Source organism: Phyllobates terribilis, unplaced genomic scaffold (assembly GCF_046119375.1).
Source record: "Phyllobates terribilis strain yellow unplaced genomic scaffold, ASM4611937v1 Scaffold_3__8_contigs__length_932513732, whole genome shotgun sequence".
NCBI lineage: Eukaryota > Metazoa > Chordata > Amphibia > Anura > Dendrobatidae > Phyllobates > Phyllobates terribilis.
Window position 1 is genome coordinate 405674816 of NW_027362763.1, and position 27101 is coordinate 405701916.

Genomic DNA, 27101 nt, shown 5'->3' on the forward strand with positions numbered 1-27101 from the left:
ACAGGTGCGGTAAACAAGCGGAAAAAGCAGAACCGCCGGGACGGTGAACAAGCAGAGCAGAATGTGAAGGCAGACAGGACAGGCTCTGTTCACATGGAACAGACTGGAAAATACAGGAAGATGGCTAGAACACAGGAGGTAGATACGGAGGCAGGGAAAGGGGACTAGCAGAACCAGATACACACAAGGTACTTACAATGAAGTAGTGAGTGGACACAAAACTCACAAACAGAAGTACAGAGACAACGAGTTGGAGTTAGATGCAGGTTCAGACACTGCAGAAAAAGGGAAGGTATGGACATAGAGAGAAACAAATAACGGGCTAGGACACTGTTCAGACCGGAACTGAACTGGGAACAAGACACAGGAACGAGCCTGGGAACTCAGCCCCCAGGGTGGCGGAAACAGACTAGAAGTCACAGTTACAGGTAGCGGCCCAGGGTACTCAGCCCCCAGGGTGGCAGAACAGACTAGATACAGGACAGGACCTGGCAACTCAGTTGCAAAAGACAAACTGAGTGAAAGTGTTGCTCAGGCACCTCCTACTGGGTGGAGGGAGTTTAAGTATCCAGTGACTCACAGCAATAGGCTGGGGACGCAGTATGACTGTGCACACAGTAGCTATAAGAAACAAGCAGAAAGCCGCGCCGACGCCCTAAGCAATCAGACAAGAGACATGGACACAGCAGGTACTGGAGCAAAGAGTGCAGCATGGACTCACAGGTAAGATTGCGGTCTTGCATGGTGGGAGGTGGTGCACCATGCAAGCACGCCGCCAGAGATGTTACAATGCTATTCCATCCGGTTTGCGTTTAGTTGGACCATCATTTATTTTTCAACAGGACAATGACCCCAAACACACCTCCAGGCTGTGTAAGGGCTATTTGACCAAGAAGGAGAGTGATGGGGTGCTATGCCAGATGACCTGGCCTCCACAGTCACCAGACCTGAACCCAATCAAGATGGTTTGGGGTGAGCTGGACCGCAGAGTGAAGGCAAAAGGGCCAACAAGTGCTAAGCATCTCTGGGAACTCCTTCAAGATTGTTGGAAGACCATTTCCGGTGACTACCTCTTGAAGCTCATCAAGAGAATGCCAAGAGTGTGCAAAGCAGTCATCAAAGCAAAAGGTGGCTACTTTGAAAAACCTAGAATATAAGACATATTTTCAGTTGTTTCACACTTTTTTTGTTAAGTATATAATTCCACATGTGTTAATTCATAGTTTTGATGCCTTCAGTGTGAATGTACAATTTTCAAAGTCATGAAAATACAGAAAAATCTTTAAATGAGAAGGTGTGTCCAAACTTTTGGTCTGTACTGTATATATATTGTGCATTTTAATAGTGTGCTTCTTCCAAGCAGAAGACACCACAAGAATGGACTGCTGACTCTTTTAAAGGATTTTTCATCTTTGAAAACATAAAGTGGTTTGAAAAAGTTTAAAAAGATTGAACTTATGTACAATTCATTTTACATTGCTGCTCATTTGTTGTTTTACAAGCAAAATAATTCTGAAAACACTCTGAGTGCACGTACCCTTTCACTCTACTGGGGTCCAGTGATGCCTCTTGCCACTGCTCTGGACTTTGTTGATTGGCTGCAGCAATCTTCTTTTTCCAGTATAGAAAAAGAAGACGCAGACCAAGTCGCTTCAGGAAAATGACCGCTAAAAGGCTAAAAGATGGCTAGCATTCAGGGGGCTTCTGTGGTTAGCATAGTGTGGACCTCGAAAAGTTTCTCACTAATGTGGAAACTTTTATGCTGCTTGAACAGTGGCAAATAGATTTTTGGCATGGGCCATTAAGTAAATCACATTTACTGGATTTTCATGTCCAGGGAAAGAAAGTGGGTATCTGGACTTACCCTATCTTTGACTTGGTAGGTATACTATTTTATATGTTGACTATTGGGCTAATAGAGGTATTAAGAAGTTTTATAAAATGAGATAAAAATCTTCATATTGCATTCCACAACACAACTGTATGACAAAACTCACATTGTACAGCCACAAATAATCTGAATACTTCTGAAAGCATCAGATTGGTGTTACCTGCAAACAGCCCCTTTTCCATCTTCAATTGTGCATTTTTCACCTTTCGAGCAATAATTGGGCTTCAGGTCACAAATACTTTGGCATGGCAGTCCATCAATACTCTTAAATCCAGGCTTACATACGCAGGAAGCTTCCTTTGTGTTGGAGTTTACTGAGCATTCTGAAAACTCATCACATGCCATGAACTTGCACAGGTCAGCCTGGTCAGCTGGAAAGACACATGAAAAAAAATCTAATTTACGGGAACATGATGATAAATGACTTTTCTACTTGCACAGTTCTTGATAACCTTTAATCAACAACTTTTCTTCCTTACCTGTTGACAATCAGAGAGTAAGACAGGCCATCAGTGTATGATCGTTGGGGGGTTCAACCATTGGTATCCCCCACCAATAAGCATAAAAAAGCGGTTGCAGGTTTCCAGTAAGCACAGTGGCACCGCTAATTGTTGTCCAGGCACAGTGGTATATGTACTGTATGTACATAGCCCTGTACTTGGAACAACTACTCAGCTTTATTCAAGTGAATACTCATTGCATATCGAGAATCACTTGTTCATGGAGAAATACAGGCATGCCCGAAAGTGTTGGTACCCCTGAATTTGTTCCAGAAAATTAAGTATTTCTCCCAGAAAATTATTGCAATTACACGTTTTGTTATACATGTTTATTTACTTTGTGTATTGGAACAACACAAAAAAAACTGAAAAAAGGGCAAATTGAACATAATTTCACACATTCATTGTTGGCACCTTTCCAAAATTGTGCGTAAACAACTTTGTTTCAAGCATGTGATGCTCGTTCAAACACACTGGTGGCAAGTAACAGGTGTGGGAAATATGAAAATTACACCTTAAACCAGATAAAAAGAGCAGAAGTTGACTCAATCTTTGCATTGTGTGTCTGGGAGAAAAAATAATTTTCTGGAAAAAGCAATAAAAAAGGATTTTGGGGGTATGTCAAAAGTAAAAGAAAAGTCAAAGATGCTATAGGATTTTTACAGGATGAAAATGGAGAAATGGTAAGAGAGGATGTTGAGAAGGCCGAACTTTTTAATTCCTATTTTGCATCTGTTTTCTCTCAGAAAGAAAATGTAACATCAACTGATGTTCACTGTCCTTTTAAAGGAATAGAGGAATCCAAGTTATCAGTAAACAGAAAGATTGTGAGGGAATATTTAGCTAACATAAATTAGTTCAAGTCTCCAGGTCCAGATGAATTACACCCCAGAGTACTGAAGGAGATTGTAGAAGAAATTTTAGAACCACTCTCCATAATCTTTGAAAATTCTTGGAGAACAGGAGAAGTCCCAGAAGACTGGAGAAGAGCAAATGTTGTTCCTATCTTCAAAAAGGGGAAGAAGGTGGACCCAGGGAACTATAGGCCGGTGAGTCTGACTTCTATACCAGGAAAGATCTTTGAACAAATTATTAAACAACATGTATGTAAGTACATGGATAAGAATGAAGTGATTAACCAGAGTCAGCATGGGTTTGTAACTAACAAGTCATGTCAGACTAACTTAATTTCCTTCTATGACAGAATCACTGACTGGGTGGATCAGGGAAATGCTGTAGATATAGTATATCTTGACTTTAGCAAAGCATTTGACAAAGTATCTCACATCATCCTTATTGAAAAAATGACCAAGTATGCAATGGACCAGGCAACTGTTAGGTGGATTCATAACTGGCTTAGTGATCGGACTCAAAGGGTGGTTGTAAATGGCTTCACATCCAGCTGGATGAATGTCTCAAGTGGGGTACCACAGGGCTCCGTCCTGGGACCTGTATTGTTCAACATCTTTATCAATGATTTAGATGAAGGAATTGAGGGTAAACTGATTAAATTTGCTGATGACACAAAGCTAGGAGGGATAGCTAATACTAGAGAAGAGAGAGAGAGGATTCAAAAAGACCTAAATAAACTGGAGCAGTGGGCAGCAACCAACAGAATGGTTTTTAACAGGGAAAAATGCAAAGTACTACATCTGGGCAATAAAAATGAAAAAAGCATATACAGAATGGGAGGAATAGAGCTAAGCAACAGTACATGTGAAAAAGACTTAGGTATACTAATAGATCATAGACTGAACATGAGTCAACAGTGTGATGCAGCAGCAAAAAAGGCAAATATAATTCTGGGATGTATTAACAGAAGCATACAGTCTAGATCACGTGAAGTCATTATCGGTCTTTACTCCTCTTTGGTCAGACCTCATCTGGAATACTGTGTACAGTTTTCAGCACCACATTTTAAAAAAGACATAGACAAACTGGAGCAAGTTCAGAGAAGAGCGACCAGAATGGTGACTGGTCTGCAAACCATGTCCTATGAGGAGCGGTTGCAGGATTTGGGAATGTTTAGCTTGCAAAAAAGAAGACTGAGAGGAGACTTAATAGCTGTCTACAAATATGTCAAGGGCTGTCACATTGTAGAAGGATCATCTTTATTCTCATTTGCACAAGGAAAGACTAGAAGCAATGGGATGAAACTAAATGGGAGGAGACACAGATTAGATATTAGATAAAACTTTTTGACAGTTAGGGTGATTAATGAGTGGAACAGGCTGCCACGAGAGGTGGTGAGTTCCCCTTCAATGGACGTCTTCAAACAGAGGCTGGACAGACATCTGTCTGAGATGATCTAGTGAATCCTGCTTTGAGCAGGGGGTTGGACCAGATGACCCAGGAGGTCCCTTCCAACTCTACCATTCTATGATTCTATGATTCTGGAACAATTTCAAGGGTGACAACACTTTTGCCCATGACTGTAAGTATAATGCTTACATTTATTTAATGAGTGTAAAATTAAAAAACTTTCACAAGGTTTTTCATACCGGGTAGATGACAACTGTTGTTGTGCAGCCAGCACCTGCCTCTAACCGCTACATCCGGAGCTATCACTGATCACTTAGATATCTCTATCAATCACTGACATCACTATTTACAGGTGCATCTCACAAAATTAGAATATCATCAAAAAGTTAATTTATTTCAGTTCTTCAATACAAAAAGTGAAACTCATATATTATATAGAGTCATTACAAACAGATTGATCTATTTCAAGTGTTTATTTCTGTTAATGTTGATGATTATGACTTACAGCCAATGAAAACACAAAAGTCATTATCTCAGTAAATTAGAATACCTTATAACAACAGCTTGAAAAATGTTTTTAAAATCTGAAATGTTGGTCTACTGAAATGTATGTTCAGTAAATGCACTCACTAATTGGTCGGGACTCCTTTTGCATCAATTACTGCATCAATGCGGCGTTGCAAGGAGGCGATCAACCTGTGGCACTGTTGAGGTGTTATGGAAGCCCAGGTTGCTTTGATAGCAGCCTTCAGCTCGTCTGCATTGTTAGGTCTGGTGTCTCATCTTCCTCTTGACAATAACCCATATATTCTTTATGAGGTTAAGGTCAGGCGAGATTGCTGGCCAATCAATCACAGTGATACTGTTGTTTTTAAACCAGGTATTGGTACTTTTGGCAGTGTGAACAGGTGCCAAGTCCTGCTGGAGAATGAAATTTCCATCTACAAAAAGCTTGTCGTCAGAGGGAAACATGAAGCGCTCTAAAATGGCCTGGTAGACGTCTGCGCTGACTTTGGTCTTGATATAACACAGTGGACCTACACCAGCAGATGACATGGCTCCCCAAACCATCACTGATTGTGGAAACTTCACACTAGACCTCAAGCAGCTTGGATTGTGTGCCTCTCCACTCTTCTTCCAGACTCTAGGACCTTGATTTCCAAATGAAAATTGGAACTCTGGCAGTTTGTCAATGACTGCCGTCTGGACATCTGTCAAGTCAGCAGTCTTCCCCATGATTGTGGCGCCTACTGGAACAGACTAAGGGACCTTTTTAAACTCTTAGGAAGTCTTTGCAGGAGTTTTTTTTTAATTATTTTTAATTTTGTATATTATTTTAACTTACTGAGATAATGACTTTTGTGTTTTCATTGGCTGTAAGCCATAATCATCAACATTAACAGAAATAAACACTTGAAATAGATCACTCTGTTTGTAATGACTCTATATAATATCTCAGAAGTAACATTTCTCCTTGTGGAGAGCAGCATGCTAAGCACGTCAGGTGAGGAAACTTTTCAAACCGCAATGCTCATCTGGGAAATATGCAAATTGTCTCTTCAGAGAACTTGAACTCTAGTGCCACCTATTGAAAGTAGCAATCCTAAAAGTCAATACTGACCCTTTAACGAGCCTTGTCAGGAGCATTGTGGCTTGAAAAGTCTCCTCACCTGACGTGCTTAGCATGTCGCTCTCCGCAAGAAGAAACGTTACTTCTTAGATACGGTCTGACGCCTCTCACCCAGCCAAAGCAGAACTCACACTTTGTACTGACGAGAGCAGCAGTAACCCAAAATACAGCGTCTGCAAATTGAGTTTTTGGTCTTGGCTTTTATCCTAAGTCATGTGTCAAGGCTCGTTAAAGGGTCAATGTTGACTTTTAGGATTGCTACTTCCAATAAGTAGCACTAGAGTTCAAGTTCTTTTCCTCTCTGAAGAAACAATTTGCATATTTCCCAGAGGAGCATTGCGGCTTGAAAAGTTTCCTCATCTGATGTGCTTAGCATGTCGCTCTCCGCAAGAACACATACACATACTTGGTATCGCCGCGTTCAGAAATGTGCGATCTATCAAAATATAAAAAAACTAATCCGATTGGCAAACGGCATGAAGAGAAATTAAATCAAAACGCCAGATTTACGTTATTTTGGTAGTCGCAGCATTGCAATTAAATGAAATACAAAGCGATCAAGACATCGTATCTACCCCAAAATAGTACTGTATCAGCAAAAACGTCAGCTCAGGGCGCAAAAAATAAGCCATTATTCAGCCCTAGATCCCGAATAATGAGAAGGTTACGGGTCTCATAAAATGGCGACAAAAGTGAAATTATTTTTAGTTTTACAAATTTCTGAATTTTTTTTCACCACTTAAATAAAAAACAAAAAACTATACATGTTTGGTATCTGCGTGCTCATACTGACCTGAGGAATCATATTGACAGGTCAGTTTTATCGTAAATCAAACATGGTAAATAAAAAAAAAAAAAAAAAAAAAAACACTGTGGAATTGCACTTTTTTTTGCAATTTCACCACACTTGGAATTTTTTTCCTGTTTTCCAGTACACTTTGCGGCAGAATGAATGGTTTAATTTAAAAGTACAACTTGTCCCACAAAAAACAAGCTCTCATATGGCTATATGGCTGGAAAAATAAAAACGTTATCGATTATGGAAGAAGAGGAGGAAAAAATGAAAACGAAAAATGGAAAATCGCCCGGGGGTGAAGGGGTTAAAGTAGTTTTTGCTCCACTTACATTTGCTTATGGTTAAGGTATTCTGCATGCACATTCAATGCTTAATACTTTATGTATGATTATTTAATATGATTTTAAATGAATATTTAGAATTATAGTATTGTTATGAGCAAGGATAATAACAAAATGCTATTAAGCGGCCAATTTTCCCGGAAGAAACAAGGTACAGAGACAAGCGCTATTACAATGATGTATCATATTGTGATATTCAACCTTGTTTCTCAAAAACAGATCATCAAACAAATCCTATATAAACACCGAAGAAACCATTTTCATATTTTAAAGCTGCTGGAGGTGTCCGTGTATATTGGCATATTTATGTTCCTCTGCTATAGCTGCCCAGTGATTATATTTCACATGAAGTTACCATCGACTTTAATTTGTATTATATTTAGTCATCTCTTATGTAGCTTTTGTAGCTAAGCAGAATATATGCAGGACTAGTATGGGGAATATATTCGATCATCAAAGGCATTATCTCTTAATGCTCGGACAATGGCGCTTTGGACGTCTTTAAGAAATACTGTCCTCGCAGTCCCATGTATATTATAGTACTGACTTTTCTAGAAGAAACCATCTCGATAAGTCGACATTCTATTTCTATATCGGGAGGTGCTATTATTTCTTTACACAGATACTTTCTTTGCATTAGTTTAGTTTGTACTGTTAGAACAGAAATTAGTTTATTATTGAAGACTAAAAGGACTAATAGCTGAGAATATGGTAGTAGGGTTAGTTAACCTTCATTTACAAGCATGTGTACAATATTCATTCTGGCCTGAAAAAGTTATCTTTTTTTTTTTTTTTTTTTTGAAAAAAAGGCACAGATTTTTTCTTTAACGGCAGAAATCTTTGCAGATTATGATGCTGTATTTTCCAACACTTGCTGATTTTACTTGGCAAATATATTTTGCCCTCATCTGTTGGACCTCTGCAGGAGTTGTGGGTGTTGCAGCGGATATAGGGATGCTAAAATAGTGTAAGTGACAATGAAGACTTGAAACACATAGGGGATTTATCAAGCAATGCACACCAGAATATGGGCTGAGCTGTTAAGCTCAGGTCAGGAGAGGTGCCGGCCAGTATGAGGTTTACCCTGCGATCCTCGGATGTGAAATGCGGCAGTGAGTCCCTGCCGTATAAGTGACTCTCCTAGTTTTAATCCTTCTACAGCATATGATACCTGCATATTTTTAGTGCTCATGTGCATAACTTTACCTTTCTCCACATTGAACCTGATCTGCCATGGGTATACCCAAAACACTCAGTTTTTCCAAGTCAGCCTGTACTTATAAACATTTTCCACAAACGTCAATATACTACATAGTTTCGTGTCATTTGCAAAACTTGAAACAAACACTATTAATCCTGTCTTTTATATTATTGATGAATAAGTTTAATAATATCGGACCTATTACTAAACCTTGGTGTACACCACTAATAACTGGAGACCATTTAGTGTGGCCATCGTTCGCCGCAACTCTCTGAGTGCAGTCTTTGAGACAGTTTTTGATCCAATTGCAAACCTCACTTTTTTAAGCGTAAAGACCTTAATTTACCCATTAGGTGTCTTTGTGGACAGTATCAAGCGCCTTTACAAAGTCCAAAAACACTATATCCACAGCTATCCCTCTTTCAAGGTTGCTACTCACTTCTTCATAAAAACAAATGAGATTAGTTTGACATATGTCCTTAGTAAAACTTTTCTGGCTATCATTTATTTAATTATTTTCTATCACATACTCCTGTACATAATCCCATAGAGGTTAACCTCAATGGATCGTATGCCTACTAGTCTATAATTACCTGGAAAAGACATAGAGCCCCTTTTAAAAATGGGCACCACAATAGCTTTGCGCCAACTGCTTGGTACGATACCAGTCACTAGAGAGTCTCTAAAAATTATGCACAGGGCATAGACCTGAGATGAGTTCCTTAAGAACTCTTGGAAGCAGCTTATCCAGACCTGTAGCCTTCTTTAAATTGATTTATATGTATCTTCCCTTAGACAATATCCACCTTACCATTGAAGTACATGAACGTCAAAGGTAGTGTCCCTGTCTTTGATGTGGGCTCGTACTCTGAACCCACATCTTTCCATGCACTTTATGGCTGATTATATCTGCCATCAAGTGCCTCTAACAGTCATGGGCGGAGCGGTGCTCCACCCACAGCTGTTAACCAGTTACATCCGACTGTCAATCACTGACAGCGGGAGTTAACACATGCCAGCCAGAAGTGTGTCATTGATCCCGCCAGTTAGTGCCCCTGCCACGTGATCACAGGGTGCCGATGATTTGTCATGACACCCGGAGCTCTGCTGATGACTCCCGTGCCTATCATTGTGAACCTAATGTGAATGCCGGCCCGAGGCCGGCGTTCACAGGAGATCGTGATTTCTTCTATACATAACATTGCTGATTCACTGTTATGTATAGCATAAGTGATTGGACGATGGCAGCTTCAAGTCCTCTAAGGGGACCAATAAAGTCAGTAAAAAGTAAAAAAAAAAAGTTTTTAAAAATATGAAAAAATTAAAAATAACAACAAAAGTTCAAATCATACACATATTTGGTATCGCTACATTCAGAAATGTCTGATCTATCAAAATATAAAATAATAGGGATCAAACATGTTGAATTTTAACATGCCTAATCCTTTTTTTTGGCTATAAATAATGTCTGGCAGCAATTTAATCCCATCTCCCTATTGAAATAACAGGAGTCTGGAGTGCTGACCTTTCTTTTTTCTTTCCTTCAAATGAAACAAGAGAGACATAATGTAAGATTTAGAATTACTTCTTATCCCAGCATACTCAATCTTCTAGACTACGTTAAATCTTTAACTGAAGAAGAGCCTGATTTTTTAGGAAGTTATTGCTAGATTTGAGTAACACAGAGAGAACTGGAGGGGTGGTAATATAGCGTTAGAAATGATCCATTGTTGAGGTTTAGCTAGGACGGCAGGTTTTCAATCCAATTTTCCATATTGGAGGTTTTTCGGTAGTAAAGGCAATAGTGACATGTTATGGTCTTACACTTACTTTTTACCAATACAAGATTCTTACCTGGCTCAATGTCAAGTGAATAACTGTCGATCTGTAAATTGAGGAGCTGAGCTACAGCATTGCAAAAATCTTCCAAAACACAATGTACAGCCTCAGTGACATTATAGGGCACAGATTTGCTAAATTTCAGCTTGCTGTTCACAATTACACTCCCTTTCTTGAAGTTAAGGATTTCAAGGTGCTTAAATCCTGTTAGATTAGATTGAAGATATGGAAGCAGCTGTAAGAAAGAAACACTTGCATTATATTAACAAAATGTCCCCTCTTCCCTGAGAGAAGTGTTAATAGTTTAATCAATTCACAAAATGTAAAGTGAATGTACAAAAGGGAAATCTAAATCAGATCAATATTTGGTGTGACCACACTTTGCCTTCAAACAGAGCAAAAGAATCAATTCTTCTAGGAACACCTATGAGGAGTTTTTGAAGGAAATTGGTGGAGAGGTTGTTCCAAACATCTTGGAGAACTAACAATAGGTCTTCTGTGGAAGTAGGCTCAGTTAATCACTAGCTAAGATGGGTTGCAGCTGCGACCATGTAGTTGGCGGCGTAGACTTTTCTGCCCATGTGTCAAGGTCAGGACCAGGAAAAAGAGACATGTGGAGTCCAGATGAGCACTCTAACAGTACCTGTGGGGAATTGCTGGTGGATAAGAATCACTTTTTTTTAGTATTTTTAATAAGCTTGAGTCTTTTTAAGAACATTTTTCATAGACTAGAAAACCCCCATAATGCTACAGTCTGGTTGGTTTCTACTGAGTAATACTGACCCTGTTTCTTAAAACAACATTTATGAAGGAATCCTGTAGTGCTTTTCTATGGCATGACTGATTTAGCCAAATGAGATAGAATGATTTATTTTTATGAGTAGCCAACAAAATAAATATTTTTAATAGAAGATGACAAGTGTTCAATTGGAATGCAGCTTTGAGAGGTTTTGGTGCACAAAAAAAGTGGTTAATATGAATTTCTCTTACAAATACTCCCTGCTGCTTCTTGTTACGCTCCAGAAATGGGTTCTTTGACAAGTTCAGCACACTTTTCCCTATAGTTACATTACTTATTTATCATTATGGGAGTGCTATTACATTGTAGATAATCAAATGTATTATAGACCCAGTTTTCACCTTGTGTATTCTACTAAAGCAGAGCTACACAGAATAAAAGAGAAATTCTACCCATCCCATATATGAATATGTGCAATCAATGGTCATTTGGAAATAATAAATGGAAGTAGGGCAATGGGAAGTGCAGCTTTTATAGTTCCAAAATTGAAGACAATTATGCTATATGTCAGGGCACCTTGTTGAGAAATACTTTGAGGAACAGGAGAATGTATCTGATAAAAGGAAAATGCATCCCCTATGTGAAACAAAGGTATCATTTTAAAAGGAATGTATCATCTCAAGATAAAAAAAAAATATGTTATCATAAACACTTTTTTTGTTTTGGGAGTTTTGTGTTTTTTTATTTTTAACATGAAAATTTCAATCCTTAGTATTCACACAAGCTATTAGCAGTGAACAAAAGGCTGGAATTCTCCGGCTTTCGGCAGCTCAATTTTCAGCTTTTTTGCGTACACTGGGTCATGAACTCATATCATTATCTTAGCAGAGCCCAAATACAACAGGATAGTAACATATTGCACTATACACATATTTAAAGAGCATTTTTACCAAATTTTTCATGCTGAACTGTACACACAATACAATAGTAGCTGCAGAGAAAACATTTTTTTTATTTCACCTCTCCATGGCGGAAATATTAGCAGTCAAAGTATTTGGCACATAATGAATGAAAAAAAGCACTCCCATGAAAATTTTTATCCTCTTAATATATTGTAATCATCATATTATATAGCACTGTGTACTTACAATTGCTCATATTGCCCTACTTCCCACTTAATTCTTATTTTTTTACATTAGATCTATGACATCACGTGATTAAAAACTGATTAGCTGAATCTTTCTAAGCTCTATGTAAAACAGGAGGTTAATTTTCCCTGTATGAGTCATAAGTCCCTGCAAAAGTCAATGGCAGGAGAAGGGGCAGAGCAGCTGGGTCAAGAATTGAAGAGAGGAATGATTTCTGCAGTGAAAAGACACTTCCTATTTTTACATAGATTAGAATGACTATTGGAAAAAGGTAGTGTATTACAAGCACATATGTATATATATATATATACAGTATATATATATATACATATATATATATACATATATATAAAGTATTAAAGGCGTAATGCCTGAATAGATGGTATCCATAATACTACTAGCCCAAGGACCTATATCGAGTGACCAATCGCCAACAATTGTAGACAAAGGGGAGCTTGAACAGCAAAAAAGACAATATACTGGTCAATAATGATATGAAAGCATGGAAATCTTTATTAAATACATAAATTCCACAAGATAATTGGAGAGGGTGTACATAGCAAGACAAACACACATACATAAAAACATACGGATGGCATCCAAGATGCGGAAGCATAATCTCTATATAATCACAACTTCAAATGTATATACAGTACACTGTGGTTTATTGCAACTACATACACTGACTTTTTGATTGGTATAGGTTCCATTGTATATAGTTTACCATACTTAAAGGCAACGTTATACCGCAATGCCTGTACGCAGGGGTGTCATCATCCTCATATGCCCACTGGCTTTCGGCATCTCCTCAGTAGTCCTTTGTGCCTGCTGTGATGCCGCCGCCGGGTATCTTACTTACGGTAACGCATCCTGCGTCACTTTCCGGCAGTTACTGTGGTTCTCTGGGTAGCGTTGGCTGTCACCATGGATATGATGACGCATGTCGCATCATTTCCGGGATGGGCAAAGTTTCGCCTGTTGTCATGTGATCGCAAATATGGTCTATTTAAAGGCCACAGATTTAAATTTTACTATACCCCTTGAGAAAGGCTAGCGCCTAAACTCACGTCGGGTTGACAGGCTCCAGGCGGGGCGGTGCAGTGACTTTCACTTATTTCAGGTAACAAACATGGTCATTAGTGATGGGCGAGCACTAAAATGCTCGGGTGCTTGATGTTCGGGTTGAGCAAATTAGAACGCACGGGTGCTCGACCCGAGCAACAAGCCCAATGTAAATCTAAGGGAAACTCGAGCATTTTTCAGGCGGCTCCCCCCAGCGGTCTGTAAAGGGCCTAAAATTGTCCAAATTGATGGGAACAGTGCTCAAATGACATGGGAACAGCATTGGGAAGACCCCTGGGAGCATTTCAGACTCCCATATCACTGCTATCAACAATGATGTCAGAGGTATTACGCCACTTTTGCAGACTCACAATAAAACATACAAAAATGAAACCAAAATGGATTTTCCTGGGAAATATGTTAAGGAACATCTTTCCAGGGTAATGACTTGTATATAAGGCAAAATAAACCAAAACCAAAAATACTCCTCCACACCTTGGGCTATGTTCACACGTAGCGTTTTTGATGTGTTTTTGCACCTTTGCATTGCTTTCAACCAAGACAAATGCATTCATTGGGAAATGTCATTTTAACATTTTACAACCTTATCTGGCCATGTTATATTTGACACATCATCAGTCACATGCATACAGTGCTGAAAAGACATGGGAACAGCATGGGGAAGACCCCTGGAAGCATCTCTAACTCCAACGTCACTGCCTAAACGTGTGCCCATCATAAGTGATCCTTGGCACATGCACCTGTCGTTGCAGACTTGCAACAATCAGCGTCCACATCCTTGTGCAAGTGCAGCGTTCAGTTGTCCCTACCCCCTTCCTTGGAATGCAAGCACAAGTATGCAGCCAGCCACCCACACACCCACAGGCTGCAATACTACACTGCCAAATTTTTGAAAGCAGCTTTCACTTGAAATGTGGCCTTTTAGGCTCGTGGAGGCGGAAGCTGTCCACAACCTTATGGCGGCGGCGAGCGGGCATTACCCGTGCCCTCCTCAGTGAACTTACTGGGAAGAACCGCCTACCCACAAATATGTGGTCAAGTGAATGTGGCCAGGGACGGTACGGAGTCAGTCCACAGCTTTTTTTGCTGAGAGTTGTATTTCACCACAGCCATATTCTTTAGCTTGGTGAAAGGACTTGGGAAACCATATCTACTCCAGCTGTCATTTCTCCCAGGAAGTCCTCTAAAGCTGCTTTCACTTGAAATGTGGCCTTTTAGGCTCGTGGAGGTGGAAGCTTTTCACAACCTCATGCCGGCAGCAGCCGGGTGTCCATACTCGGTCCTCAGCCACTACTATTTATCCCGGTATCGTCTCCGCCTTCCACAAGCACGGGTCCCACAACATTACCCGTGCCCTCCCCAGTTCAATTACTGGGAAGAACTGCCTAACCACAAACACGTGGTCAAGTGAATGTGACCAGGGACGGTACAGAGCCAGTCCACAGCTTTTTTTGCTGAGAGTTGTTTTTCACCACAGCCATATTCTTTAGCTCGGTGAAAGGACATGGAAAACCATGAAAGGACTGGCATAGAGGGAAACCGTATCTACACTGGGTGTCATTTCTTCCACGAAGTTCTCTAATGCAGCTTGTTGCAGAAGCAATGGCAACCCGTCTAACATCAGCTAGCATTTGTCAGTGGTGCTTCGACACACAAACATCTTTCTTTGCGTCTTTAATTTCATGACTACAGAGTTGGGCAATGGACTGATCTGCAATGCGGTTTGAGAAATAACATGCATAAGCACGTCCAATCCACATTAAAAAAGCAGCCATAGAGTGTCCGGGAACCTTCCCACACACTTTTCTTAGCCAAGACTGCTTCTTGGCATGGTTGGATGGTCCCACCAGAGAATCCTCTGGTGTGCCCTGGCTTCTGCATCAGGAGAGTTCATGATAGCGCTAACTTTGCAGCTGTCATGGGGCTCTTGAGCGGGGGAGAAAGGTAAGCCCTCAGAATCAATTCTTCTGGTGGGCCAATGTTTTTCAATCTGAAACAGCTTCTCAGTAGGAGTTGTATTTCACCACAGCCATATTCTTTAGCTCAGTGAAAGGACTGGCATAGAGGGAAACCTTATCTACTCTGGCTGTCATTTCTCCGTCACCAGGTTCCGCCCATTGTCACACGACCATGCCTGGCTGTATGTTCAGCGGTGAGAGCCACAGATCAGGCTGCTGTGTTACAGTTTTCAACAACTCCGCAGCGCTGGGCGGATTGTCGCCTAAGCATTAAGCATGTTATCTTCAGCACAGCCTGTTGCCGCTTGGCCAAGGCAGTGCTGCAGTGCTTTCAGTTTGTGACTGATGTGGTCATTTTGGAGATGGAGGAGGAGGTGCAGGAGCTGAACAATGTGATTATATTGAGGTTACATTGGCGACTCTGCTTTTTATACTAAAGAAAGATCCTACTGTTTTTTTACGTTATTTTTTAAGACAAATGCATTCACCGGGAAATGTCATTTTAAGATTTTACGACCTTATCTGGCCATGTAGTGTGTGACACATCATCAGACACATCTGTTTCATTTATGATGGAGGGACTCTGAAAGTCACAAAACCTATTTTTATAGGGCCATCAGGCGGCCCTTACTATTTTTAAAGGACCAGGAGTCGGCCCTCGCTATTGTTAGAGAGCCATCAGCCGGCTATGCTTTTTTGTTCCCATTATTAACAAGTGGGTCTACTATACTGCTATTGCATATGTAGTGACTGCAAAGGCTACCAAAAATTCGGACGCAACCCAATACCCCTTTGAAGAGGCATAGAGGAGGGTCTCAGTGAAAAAAATGTTTCCATTATAAAGGAGCGGGTCTCCTATAGTGGTAATGCCCATGCTGTGACTGCAAGGTCTGCCAAAATTTGGGAAAAACACCACTAACAAAATAAAGACACATAGAGCATGGCCACAGTAATATGACAAGTTTCCATTACAAAGGAGCTGGTGTGCTATACAGTTATAGGGTATGCAGTGACTCCAACAGCTGACAAAATTTAGGAAAAACCCCACTAACAATTTAAAGACACATAGCGCAGGGCCACAGTAATTACATGTTTCCATTACAAAGAAGCGGGTGTGCTATACAGGTATAGGGTATGCAGTGAGTCCAACAGCTGACAAAATTTAAGAAAAAATCCACTAACAATTTAAAGACACATAGAGCAGGGGCACAGTAACGACAAATTCCCATTAGAAAGGAGAGGGTCTCTCATACTGTTTGCCTATGCAGTGAAGTAACGGCTGCCAAAAATTTTGAGGAACTCCAATGCCCCTTGCAAGAGACATGGAGGTCTGAGAGCCTCCTAAAAACAATGTTTCCATTATTAGGAAGTGGGTCTCCCATTGTGTTTGCCTATGCAGTGAATGCTAAAGCTGCCAAAAATTGGGAGGCACTCCAATGTCCCTTGGAAGAGACATAGAGGGCCTCATGAGAAAATGTTCCCATTATTAGGAAGTGGGTCTCCCATAGCGTTGGCCTATGCAGTGAATGCAAGGGCTGACAAAAATTGGGAGGCACTCTAATGTCCCTTGGAAGAGACGTGGAGGAGGGCCTCATAAAAAAATGTTCCCATTAGAAAGGAGCGGGTCTCCTATACTTGTAATGCCCATGCACTAAGTGTATGGGCTGACAAACATTTACCCCTGGGGGGAATACATGAACATACTGTATAAAAATTTTTTTTACGGGCATCATAAACACCCTTTAAAAAAATTATGTGGGTGTTGCATCAAGGACCATGGTCACCCAGGTGATATGATGGTGGCGGATCGAGATGAGGAGAAGGAGGAGGACAAGAGCAAATAGCCAAAATCAGGAAGCGTATACCCATGTGTGGGTTTGAAAAGGTGCATGGGAATACACCTCCCCAAAAAAGACACTGGATTTGAGTTTATGTTGCGCTGCTATCATTCGGTGGTGTTGAGAAGTCTGGCCGAATCCAGCCCTTTTCATTTTTATAAGAGTCATCCTGTCAGCATTTTCAGTTGACAGGTGGATGCGCTTATCAGTTATAATTCCACCAGCGGCACTAAAAACCCACTCTGACAAAATGCTAGTGGCAGGGCAGGCCAGGACCTCCAAGGCATAGAGAGCCAGTTCATTCCACATATCCACCTTGGATACCCAATAATTGTAAGGCACAGAGAAATCACGGAGGATGTTGGTACGGTCGGCAAGGTACTCCCTCAGCATCTTCCCAACTTTGCACTCCTTGTGAGAGTACCCTGCGCCTCAGGGCATGGGCGATGGGAGGGGCTGAGAAAATTCTCCCAGAACTTTGACAGTGTTCCCCTGCCTCTGATGGATTGGAGTTGTGTCTCTCTCACCTGTAGTCCTTGGTTGTCCAACAAACTATGACCTCTGCCGCCAGCGTTTTCAGATGGGAGTTTTTTTAATAGTTCCGCAAAAAGAGCCTTCTGGTACTGCCCCATTTTTGTAGACCAGTCCACCTCAGGAATAAGAGATATAAAGTTCTCCTTGTAGTGTAGGTCTAGAAGTGTCATCAACCAGTAATGACTGTCAGCCAAAATTTTGAGAACGCGAGGGTCATGGGAAAGGCAGCGTAACATAAACTCCAGACTGCTAACAGGCAAGACTTCCGTGTCCTCACCAAGAGGACGAGTGACCATGCTCTCCTCCTCCTCCTCTCTGTCCTCAGGCCATCCACTCTGAACAGACGGTATGACAGTTGTGCAGGTAGTACTGTCTATAGCGCATGAAACTAGTTCCTGTTCTTCCTCCTCCTCCTCCTCTTCCTCATTGTCACCCAATCCACATTGGGAGGAGATGATGCTGGGCTGTGTGTAATCACCCTGTATGGTTCCTTGCTCCATCTCATCGTGCTCTGCCTGCAATGCATCCTCTTTGATTGTGAGCAGAGAGCGTTTCAGAAGACAAAGAAGCGGGATGGTGACACTAATTATGGCGTCATCACCGCTCACCATCTTGGTGGAGTCCTCAAAGTTTTAGAGGATGGTACATATGTCTGACATCCATGTCCACTCCTGAGGTCTTATGTGTGGAGTCTGAACTGAATACCGACGGCCTTGTTGATGCTGGCACTCAACAACTTCCCTCTTCGGCTGAAAAATCCTTCCCAATATCTGCAGTGTAGAGTTCCAACGCGTGGGGACATCACACCAGTCTGTGAGCCAGAAGCTGAAAACGCTGCTGAAACATGGGAAGTGACTTTCTAAAATGGGCACACAGGCGGCGTACTTTATCAAGCAGATCCGGCATCTCCGGGTAGGATTTGAGAAACCGCTGAACCACGAGGTTAAGCACATGGGCCAGGTATGATATGTGTGTGAGTTCGCCTCGCCTCAGAGCAGCCACCATGTTTTGGCCATTGTCTCACACGACCATGCCTGGCTGTAGGTTCAGCAGTGTGAGCCACAGATCTGCCTGCTCTTTCAGAGCTGTCCACAACTCTTCAGCATTGTGCGGTTTGTCACTTAAGCATATTAGCTTCAACACAGCCTGTTGCTGCTTGGCTGAGGCAGTGCTGCAGTGCTTCCAGCTTGTGACTGATGTAGTCATTTTGGAGATGGAGGCTGATAAGGAGGAGCTGGCTGAGGAGGGTGAGGTGCAGGAGCTGTAGACTGTGGGGGCTACCCTGACTGACCTAGGGCCTGCAATCCTTGGGGTCGGGAGGACGTGTTCTGTCCCAAGGTCCGACTGGGTTCTGGCTTCCACTATGCTAACCCAGTGTGCTGTAAGCGAGATATACCGTCACTGCCCACAAGCACTTGTCCAAGTGTCTGTGGTTAGGTGGACTTTCCCGGTAACTGCATTGTTGAGGGCACGGATAATGTTTTGGGATACGTGCTTGTGTAATGCGGGGACGGCACACATGGAGAAATAGTGGCGACTGGGAACTGAGTACCGAGGAATGGCTGCCGCCATCAGGTTGCAGAATGCTTCCATCTCCACGAGCCTAAAAGGCAACATTTTGAGCGCAAGCAGTCGCAAAATGTGGGAATTTAGTAGTGTGGCCTGTGGGGCGTTGACTGCGTATTTGCGTGTGTGTTCCAAGGACTGGGGTATGAAACACTGAACGCTGTGCTGGGACAAGGATGTGGACGTGCTTCCTGATGCTGCTACTTGAGAGTGTGCAATGACAGGTGCACGGCAGGAGGCATCTTCGCATGCACCAGACGGGATCGGCTTGCATGCACAACAGCAGAAGAAGCAGTGGTGCCACTGTTCCTGGATCCTGGGGTTCGGCCCACTAAGCCGAGTGCTTTGCTGCCATGTGCCTGATCATGCTGGTGGTGGTCAGGCTGGTCGTTTTGCCACCCCTGCTGATGCTGGCCTGGCTGGTTGTGCAAATGGCCTTTTTGGGGTTATCGGCAGAGTCTTTAAAAAACAACCAGACTCGGGAAGACCTAACAGTTGTACTTGCAACTTCCTTCGTGTTGGTGTTACTGGGAATGGTTGCCTGCCTTCTCTCTGTGGCCACCACACTGCTTCTTCCTGCCTGTTGGGGTGCCTCCCTCCCTCTGTGTACTGCTCTCCTCGCTCTGCATGTCCTCCTGCCAGGTTGGGTCAGTTTCTATATCATCCACCACCTCGTCTTCCACTTCCGCACCCTGGTCCACCTGACTTTCTGGCAATTGTGTCTCATCATCGTCCACCTCTTGCGACATTTTCCCACCTTCGCCTTCGTGTGACCGTGGCTGCTCAAATATTTGGGCATTTCTACATGCGATCTTCTCTCCCCCCCCTTCCCCCCTCCAAGTGGACTGGGCGAGAGGCCTGAATCTATAAATGTAAAAGTGAACAGCTCTTCGGAGTATTCAAGTGTGGGATTATTTGTCTCTGGGCACTCGGCATGGTGGGAGGAAGGAGGTTCAGGGTAAGGAATATGCGATCCAGACTCACAGCTACTGAGACTTGACCGTGTGGAAGACTAAGTGACTGGAAGCATTATCTGCTATCCAGCCAATAACCTTTTCACACTGCTCTGTGTTCAATAGTGGTGTTCTGCACTCCCCTATTAATTGGGACAGGAAGGTCGAGCGAGAAGATGTGGGTGTTTGTTGTGGCACAATTTAAGCTTGCCCGCGGCCTCGGCCTCTGCATGCACCATCACCATCATGTCCAGTTCCCCGTCCCTTGCCACGTGCCTTGCCCGTTTTAAATGGAGGACGATATCTTCCACGCTCACTACAAATGGCTTAATTTGGAGCGAATTTATATGTGATCCGTGTGACGGACAAACCACAGTTTTAAATACCTGGCCTGTAGTTAACTATTTTGAACAGCAAACTGGTGACAATAGCTTCACTGACACACTGAAACAAATGTTTAATGGAGGTCAGAAATGGCAGTATTTTCTGAAAACGTATATGTGATCCGTGTGACGGAGAAAGCACAGTTTTAAACAGATGGCCTATAGGTAACTATTTTGAATAGCAAACTGCTGTCAATAGCTTCACTGACACACTGAAACAAATTTTTATTGGAGGCCAGAAATGGCAGTATTTTCTGAACACATATATGTGATCCTTGTGATGGAGAAAACACAGTATTAAATACCTGGTCTGTAGGTAACTATTTTGACCAGCAAACTGGTGTCAGTAGTTTCACTGACACACTGAATCAAATGTTTAATGGAGGCCAGAAATGGCAGTATTTTCTGAAAACGTATATGTGATCCATGTGATGGAGAAAACACAGTTTTAAATAGCTGGCCTGTAGGTAACCATTTTGAACAGAAAACTGGTATCAATAGCTTCACTGACACACATTTAAAGAAATTTGTAATGGAGGCCAGAAATGGCAGTATCTTCTGAAAATGTATATGTTATCTGTGTGACGGAGAAAATACAGTTTTAAATACCTGGCCTGTAGGTAACTACTTTGAACAGCAATCTGGTGTCAATTGCTTCACTGACACACTGAAACAAATGTTTAATGGAGGCCAGAAATGGCAGTATTTTCTGAAAATGTATATGTGATCAGTGTGACGGAGAAAACACAGTATTAAATACCTGGCCTGTAGGTAACTATTTTGACCAGCAAACTGGTGTCAATAGCTTCACTGACACACAAAGCTGGAATGGAGCCTCTTGTGCTATGTACATTGAGGTCTGCTATATACCCTGTCTGCCTGCCTATATACACTGCCTGCCTGATATCTCTGCAGATGGATTAGTCCTCAGAAGGACTGTTTGTTGAGATGGATATGTGTCTCTAATATAGTTTGGTACACCTACACTAACTAGAAACAAGCAAATCTCTCCCTAGCTCAGCAGCACCTCTCCCTACACTGTCTGATTCCAGAGTGACTGTGACGAGCACAGCGGCGCCTGGTCTGATATAGACCTGATGATGCTGTGCGGCCAGCCAATCACTGTAATGCCGCAACCATCATGGCTACGGCATTACAGTGAGTGACAGACAATCCCTGCATGTTCATTGGCTCTATAAAGAGCGCCAAACATCCAAGGAGGGGATCCGAGCTCCCACCGAGCAACCCCGAAAATACTCAGCGAGCATCTCGAGCAGTGAGATGCTCGGGCGAGCACCGAGCAGTAGCGAGAATGCTCGCTCATCACTAATGGTCATGGCTACTATGGGTATCTGCCTGTTATGCAATGCTTGACATGTATATAAACCAGACACATGCCCTCTGTTATATCCTCTTAATGCGTCATGGCTACCATAGGGATTGTTTAGTGTGCATTTCTGGATATATATATATATATATGTATATGACTCGCCCCCTGGGCCGTGGGGCACTCGGAGCCGGGCATTTGGGAAATGATGGGGGTAGTAGTGGCAACCCGGTTCCGTGGCTCAGGGTGGTCAGACCATTGGTAGTCTGCGACGCGCTGTTGATGTGTCCGACTACACCACCCGTGGATTGCGGTCAGTGCGGACCGCCGCTGCCAGGTAGACCGCTGGGGCTGATGATGTATGCAGCTGGGATAGTGTGACTCCCCACGGGAAGAGTGCGGCCCCAGGGCAGTATAATGGAAGATGGGGGTGATGGTGCAGGACGTCCCAGTACCGTTAGTGCTGGAGGAGCAAGGAGCACACAGACAACAGGTTGCAGTCCAGGGTCTTTACTAGAACAGGTGAACTGACCCACAAACAGGCCCGGCTAGGAGGGGGCCTGGACATCTGAGAGCAAACGGGAAATTGGCCCTGGTCAGGGTGAGGGTGTAGGCCTACCGTGCTCTCTGCGATCCTTCTGGCTATCTCCTCCTGGCAGGGTAACAGCCCATGGTCCCGAGCTCACCGTGTCCTCTCGCCCGTATGGTTTGCAATGTGGGTTCCTTTCCACTCCCGGCCTGGTACGGCTCTGCTGGTCCCTTCTGCTGTGGCGGAGCCTCCGGGCTTCTTAGGCCAAGGAACGCACAGTCCCCTGCGGACTGGTTATCTGCTGTAGGACGTGGAATCCTCACAGCCTCAGACGCCAAAGTCTGGTAAATTTGGTTCTTTATCTGCTAGGACAGGCGTACTTCACCTCTTGTCCCTGGCTTGTGACTCTCCTACTGCCACACGTCCTCTTAGGGTGCAATACAACTGTCCCTCACTGCTCTGGGACACCTCTCAACCAAGAGACAGGTCGTCCAGTTCTCCCTAACCCTGCCCCCAGTTCCAGCTTTTATAGGGGCAGCCTGCTCGCCCTACTGGCCTGAGACAGGAGGTATTGCATGCTAATGTTCCCCTGACCAGAGAACCTCCCCCTTGCTCTCAGGCACAGCTTTATTATATTTGTGGCATCCAGGCCAGGGTGACAGTACAGACCAAAAGTTTGGACACATCTTCTCATTTAAAGATTTTTCTGTATTTTCATGACTATGAAAATTGTATATTCACACTGAAGGCATCAAAACTATCAATTAACACGTGGAATTAAATACATTATGAAAAAGTGTGAAACAACTGAAAATATGTCTTATATTCTAGGTTCTTCAAAGTAGCCACCTTTTACTTTGATGACTGCTTTGCACACTCTTGCCATTCTCTTGATGAGCTTCAAGAGGTAGTCACTGGAAATGGTTTTCACTTCACAGGTGTGCCCTGTCAGGTTTAATAAGTGGGATTTCTTGCCTTATAAATGGGGTTGGGACCATCAGTTGTGTTGTGCAGAAGTCAGGTGGATACACAGCTGATAGTCCTACTGAATAGACTGTTAGAATTTGTATTATGGCAAGAAAAATGTAGCTAAGTAAAGAAAAATGAGTGGCCATCATTACTTTAAGAAATGAAGGTCAGTCAGTTCGAAAAATTGGGCAAACTTTGAAAGTGTCCCCAAGTGCAGTTGCAAAAACCATCAAGCGCTACAAAGAAACTGGCTCCCATGAGGACCGCCCCAGGAAAGGAAGACCAAGAGTCACCTCTGCTTCTGAGGATAAGTTTATCCGAGTCACCAGCCTCAGAAATCGCAGGTTAACAGCAGCTTAGATTAAAGACCAGGTCAATGCCACACAGAGTTCTAGCAGCAGACACATTTCTACAACAATTGTTAAGAGGAGACTTTATGCAGCAGCCCTTCATGGTAAAATAGCTGCTAGGAAACCACTGCTAAGGACAGGCAACAAGCAGAAGAGACTTGTTTGGGCTAAAGAATACAAGGAATGGACATTAGACCAGTGGAAATCTGTGCTTTGGTCTGATGAGTCCAAATTTGAGATCTTTGGTTCCAACCACCGTGTCTTTGTGCGACGCAGAAAAGGTGAACGGATGGACTCTACATGCCTGGTTCCCACCGTGAAGCATGGAGGAGGAGGTGTGATGGTGTGGGGTGCTTTGCTGGTGATACTGTTGGGGATTTATTCAAAATTGAAAGCATACTGAACAAGCATGGCTACCACAGCAACTTGCAGCAGCATGCTATTCCATCTGGTTTGCGTTTAGTTGGACCATCATTTATTTTTCAACAGGACAATGACCCCAAACACACCTCCAGGCTGTGTAAGAGCTATATGACCAAGAAGGAGAGTGATGGGGTGTTACGCAAGATGACCTGGCCTCCACAGTCACCAGACCTGAACAGTATCGAGATGGTTTGGGGTGAGCTGGACCGCAGAGTGAAGGCAAAAGGGCCAACAAATGCTAAGTATCTCTGGGAACTCCTTCAAGATTGTTGGAAGACCATTTCCGGTGACTACCTCTTGAAGCTCATCAAGAGAATGCCAAGAGTGTGCAAAGCAGTCATCAAAGCAAAAGGTGGCTACTTTGAAGAACCTAGAATATAAGACATATTTTCAGTGGTTTCACACTTTTTTGTTAAGTATATAATTCCACGTGTGTTAATTTATAGTTTTGATGCCTTTAGTGTGAATGTACAATTTTCATAGTCATGAAAATACAGAAAAATCTTTAAATGAGAAGGTGTGTCCAAACTTTTGGTCTGTGCTGTATATATATACTTGATATATGCTTCTTGGTATAAGAATTTAGTGTTACCTATTGACCACCTTTATATCTCTTTACTATATATACATTTGTAGTTGTGATCATAGGCGGATTATAATGAGGGCAATCTGGGCTACCGCCCGGGACCCCGGGGCTCCAGGGGGCCCGGGGCTCCATAGCCAGATTGCCCTCATTATAATATGTGTGGCACCGCGGCACATACCTGCAGTCAGAGGCGGAGGGCCCCCGGACCGCCCCCCCAGCAGCGGCCGGGTCAGCACTGCACCTGTTAACTTCCCTGTGTGCTGGTCCGGCCGCATCACAGCTAGGAGACACGGCCCTGTGCGCGGCTGTGTCTGGTAGTGTGACGCCACGCAGTGCACGCTGCACTGCTGAACCGGAGAGGAGCTGGAGGACTGGAGCCGAGCTGGGGGATGGTGAGTGAGTGTGTGTGTGAGTGTGTGTGTGTGTGTGTGTGTGAGAGTGTGTGTGAGTGTGTGTGTGAGAGTGTGTGAGAGAGTGTGTGTGAGTGTGTGTGATTGAGTGAGTGAGTGTGTGTGTGCAGGCAGACACCATTGTGTGATGTCTGTTTATATGTATTTTTGTGTTTCAAATGTGTTTATGCGTGTATGTATATGTCTGTTTATGTTTGTGTGTGCGCGTGACCGCGTGCGGCCTCCCGTTGTGTATAGATGGCACCGTACGGCCCCCTGCTGTGTATAGATGGCTATGTGCGGCCTCCCGCTGTGTATAGATTGCGTCGTGCGGCCTCCCGCTGTGTATAGATGGCGTCATGTGGCCTCCTGCTGTGTTTAGATGGCTACGTGCGGCCTCCTGCTGTGTATAGATGGCTACGTGCGGCCTCCTGCTGTGTATAGATGGCTACGTGCGGACTCCCGCTTTATATAGATGGCTACATGCAGCCTCCTGCTGTGTATAGATGGCGCCGTGTGGCCTCCTGCTGTATATAGATGGCTATGTGCGGCCTCCTGCTGTGTATAGATGGCGCCGTGCGGCCTCCTGCTGTGTATAGATGGCTACGTGCGGCCTCCTGCTGTGTATAGATGGCTACGTGCGGCCTCCTGCTGTGTATAAATGGCTATGTGCGGCCTCCTGCTGTGTATAGATGGCTACATGCGGAATCCCGCTGTATATAGATGGCTACGTGCAGCCTACTGCTGTGTATAGATGGCTACGTGCTGCCTCCTGCTGTGTATAGATGGGTACATGAGGCTTCCTGCTGTGTATAGATGGCTATGTGCGGCCTCCTGCTGTGTATTGATGGCTACGTGCGGCCTGTTGCTGTGTATAGATGGCTACGTGCGGCCTCCTGCTGTGTATAAATGGCTACGTGCGGACTCCCGCTTTATATAGATGACTACGTGTGGCCTCCTGCTATGTATAGATGGCGCCGTGCGGCCTCCTGCTGTGTATAGATGGCTACGTGCGGCCTCCTGCTGTGTATAGATGGCTACGTGCGGACTCCCGCTGTATATAGATGGCTATGTGCAGCCTCCTGCTGTGTATAGATGCCTACGTGCGGCCTCCTGCTGTGCATAGATGGCTACGTGCGGCCTCCTGCTGTGTATAGATGGCTACGTGTGCTCAATATTAAGCCATACAATTAATGTAAGGCTATGTGCCCACGATGCAGAAATGCTCCGGATTTTTTTTGAGCGTTTCTGCTCTCCCTGGCAGAAAAAACGCATGAGGATTGTACATGCGTTTTTCCTGCCAGGGACAAACGGAAGTGAAGCGTTCTTCACATGCATTTCTGCATGCGGGTTGTCAAGCGTTTTCCAAGCGATTTTAGCATCATTTGAAAAAGTACTTGACAACTTGGTCACACTATATAAATCCATGCAACCGACCGTAAAAGAATGGTTAAAAATAAAAAATAAATATATACTTACCTTCTGATAGCCTGCCGACGTCAGCTGTCGCCTGACCCGTCACATGACTAAATGACGTCACCACAGGTCCTTTGGTCTACCCCGAGCTGCCGGCAAGCAAGGACGCATCGGATAAAGACACCAGGGGCCATCAGAAGGTAAGTATAACATTTATTTTTTATTCTTTTTTTTACAGGTTCTATGGTACCCGGGTCCGGAGGAGAGTCTCCTCTTCTCCAGACCCGGGTACCATCCGCACATTGAAACGCATGGAATCCGCATATACAGATGCAGTGATCCGGATTCCATGCGTTCCAATGCAAGTCAATGGCGGCGAAAAATTTCCGCAGCATGTGCACAGCACATGCGGATTATCATTGGGGAACATGGCAGACCTTCTACCAAGCG

At 43.5% G+C, this 27101-nt stretch overlaps 1 protein-coding gene across 1 annotated transcript in view; it reads right to left on the reverse strand.

Moving 5' to 3' along the window:
• IMPG1 (interphotoreceptor matrix proteoglycan 1) overlaps positions 1 to 27101 on the reverse strand; it is a 181896-nt gene that overhangs the window by 131953 nt on the left and 22842 nt on the right. Inside the window, exons 3-4 of the mRNA XM_073673534.1 lie at positions 10476 to 10695; positions 2052 to 2262 (exon numbers count right to left, since the gene is read on the reverse strand). Coding sequence (XP_073529635.1) covers positions 2052 to 2262; positions 10476 to 10695 — 431 coding nt within the window. The remainder of the gene's footprint in view (positions 1 to 2051; positions 2263 to 10475; positions 10696 to 27101) is intronic.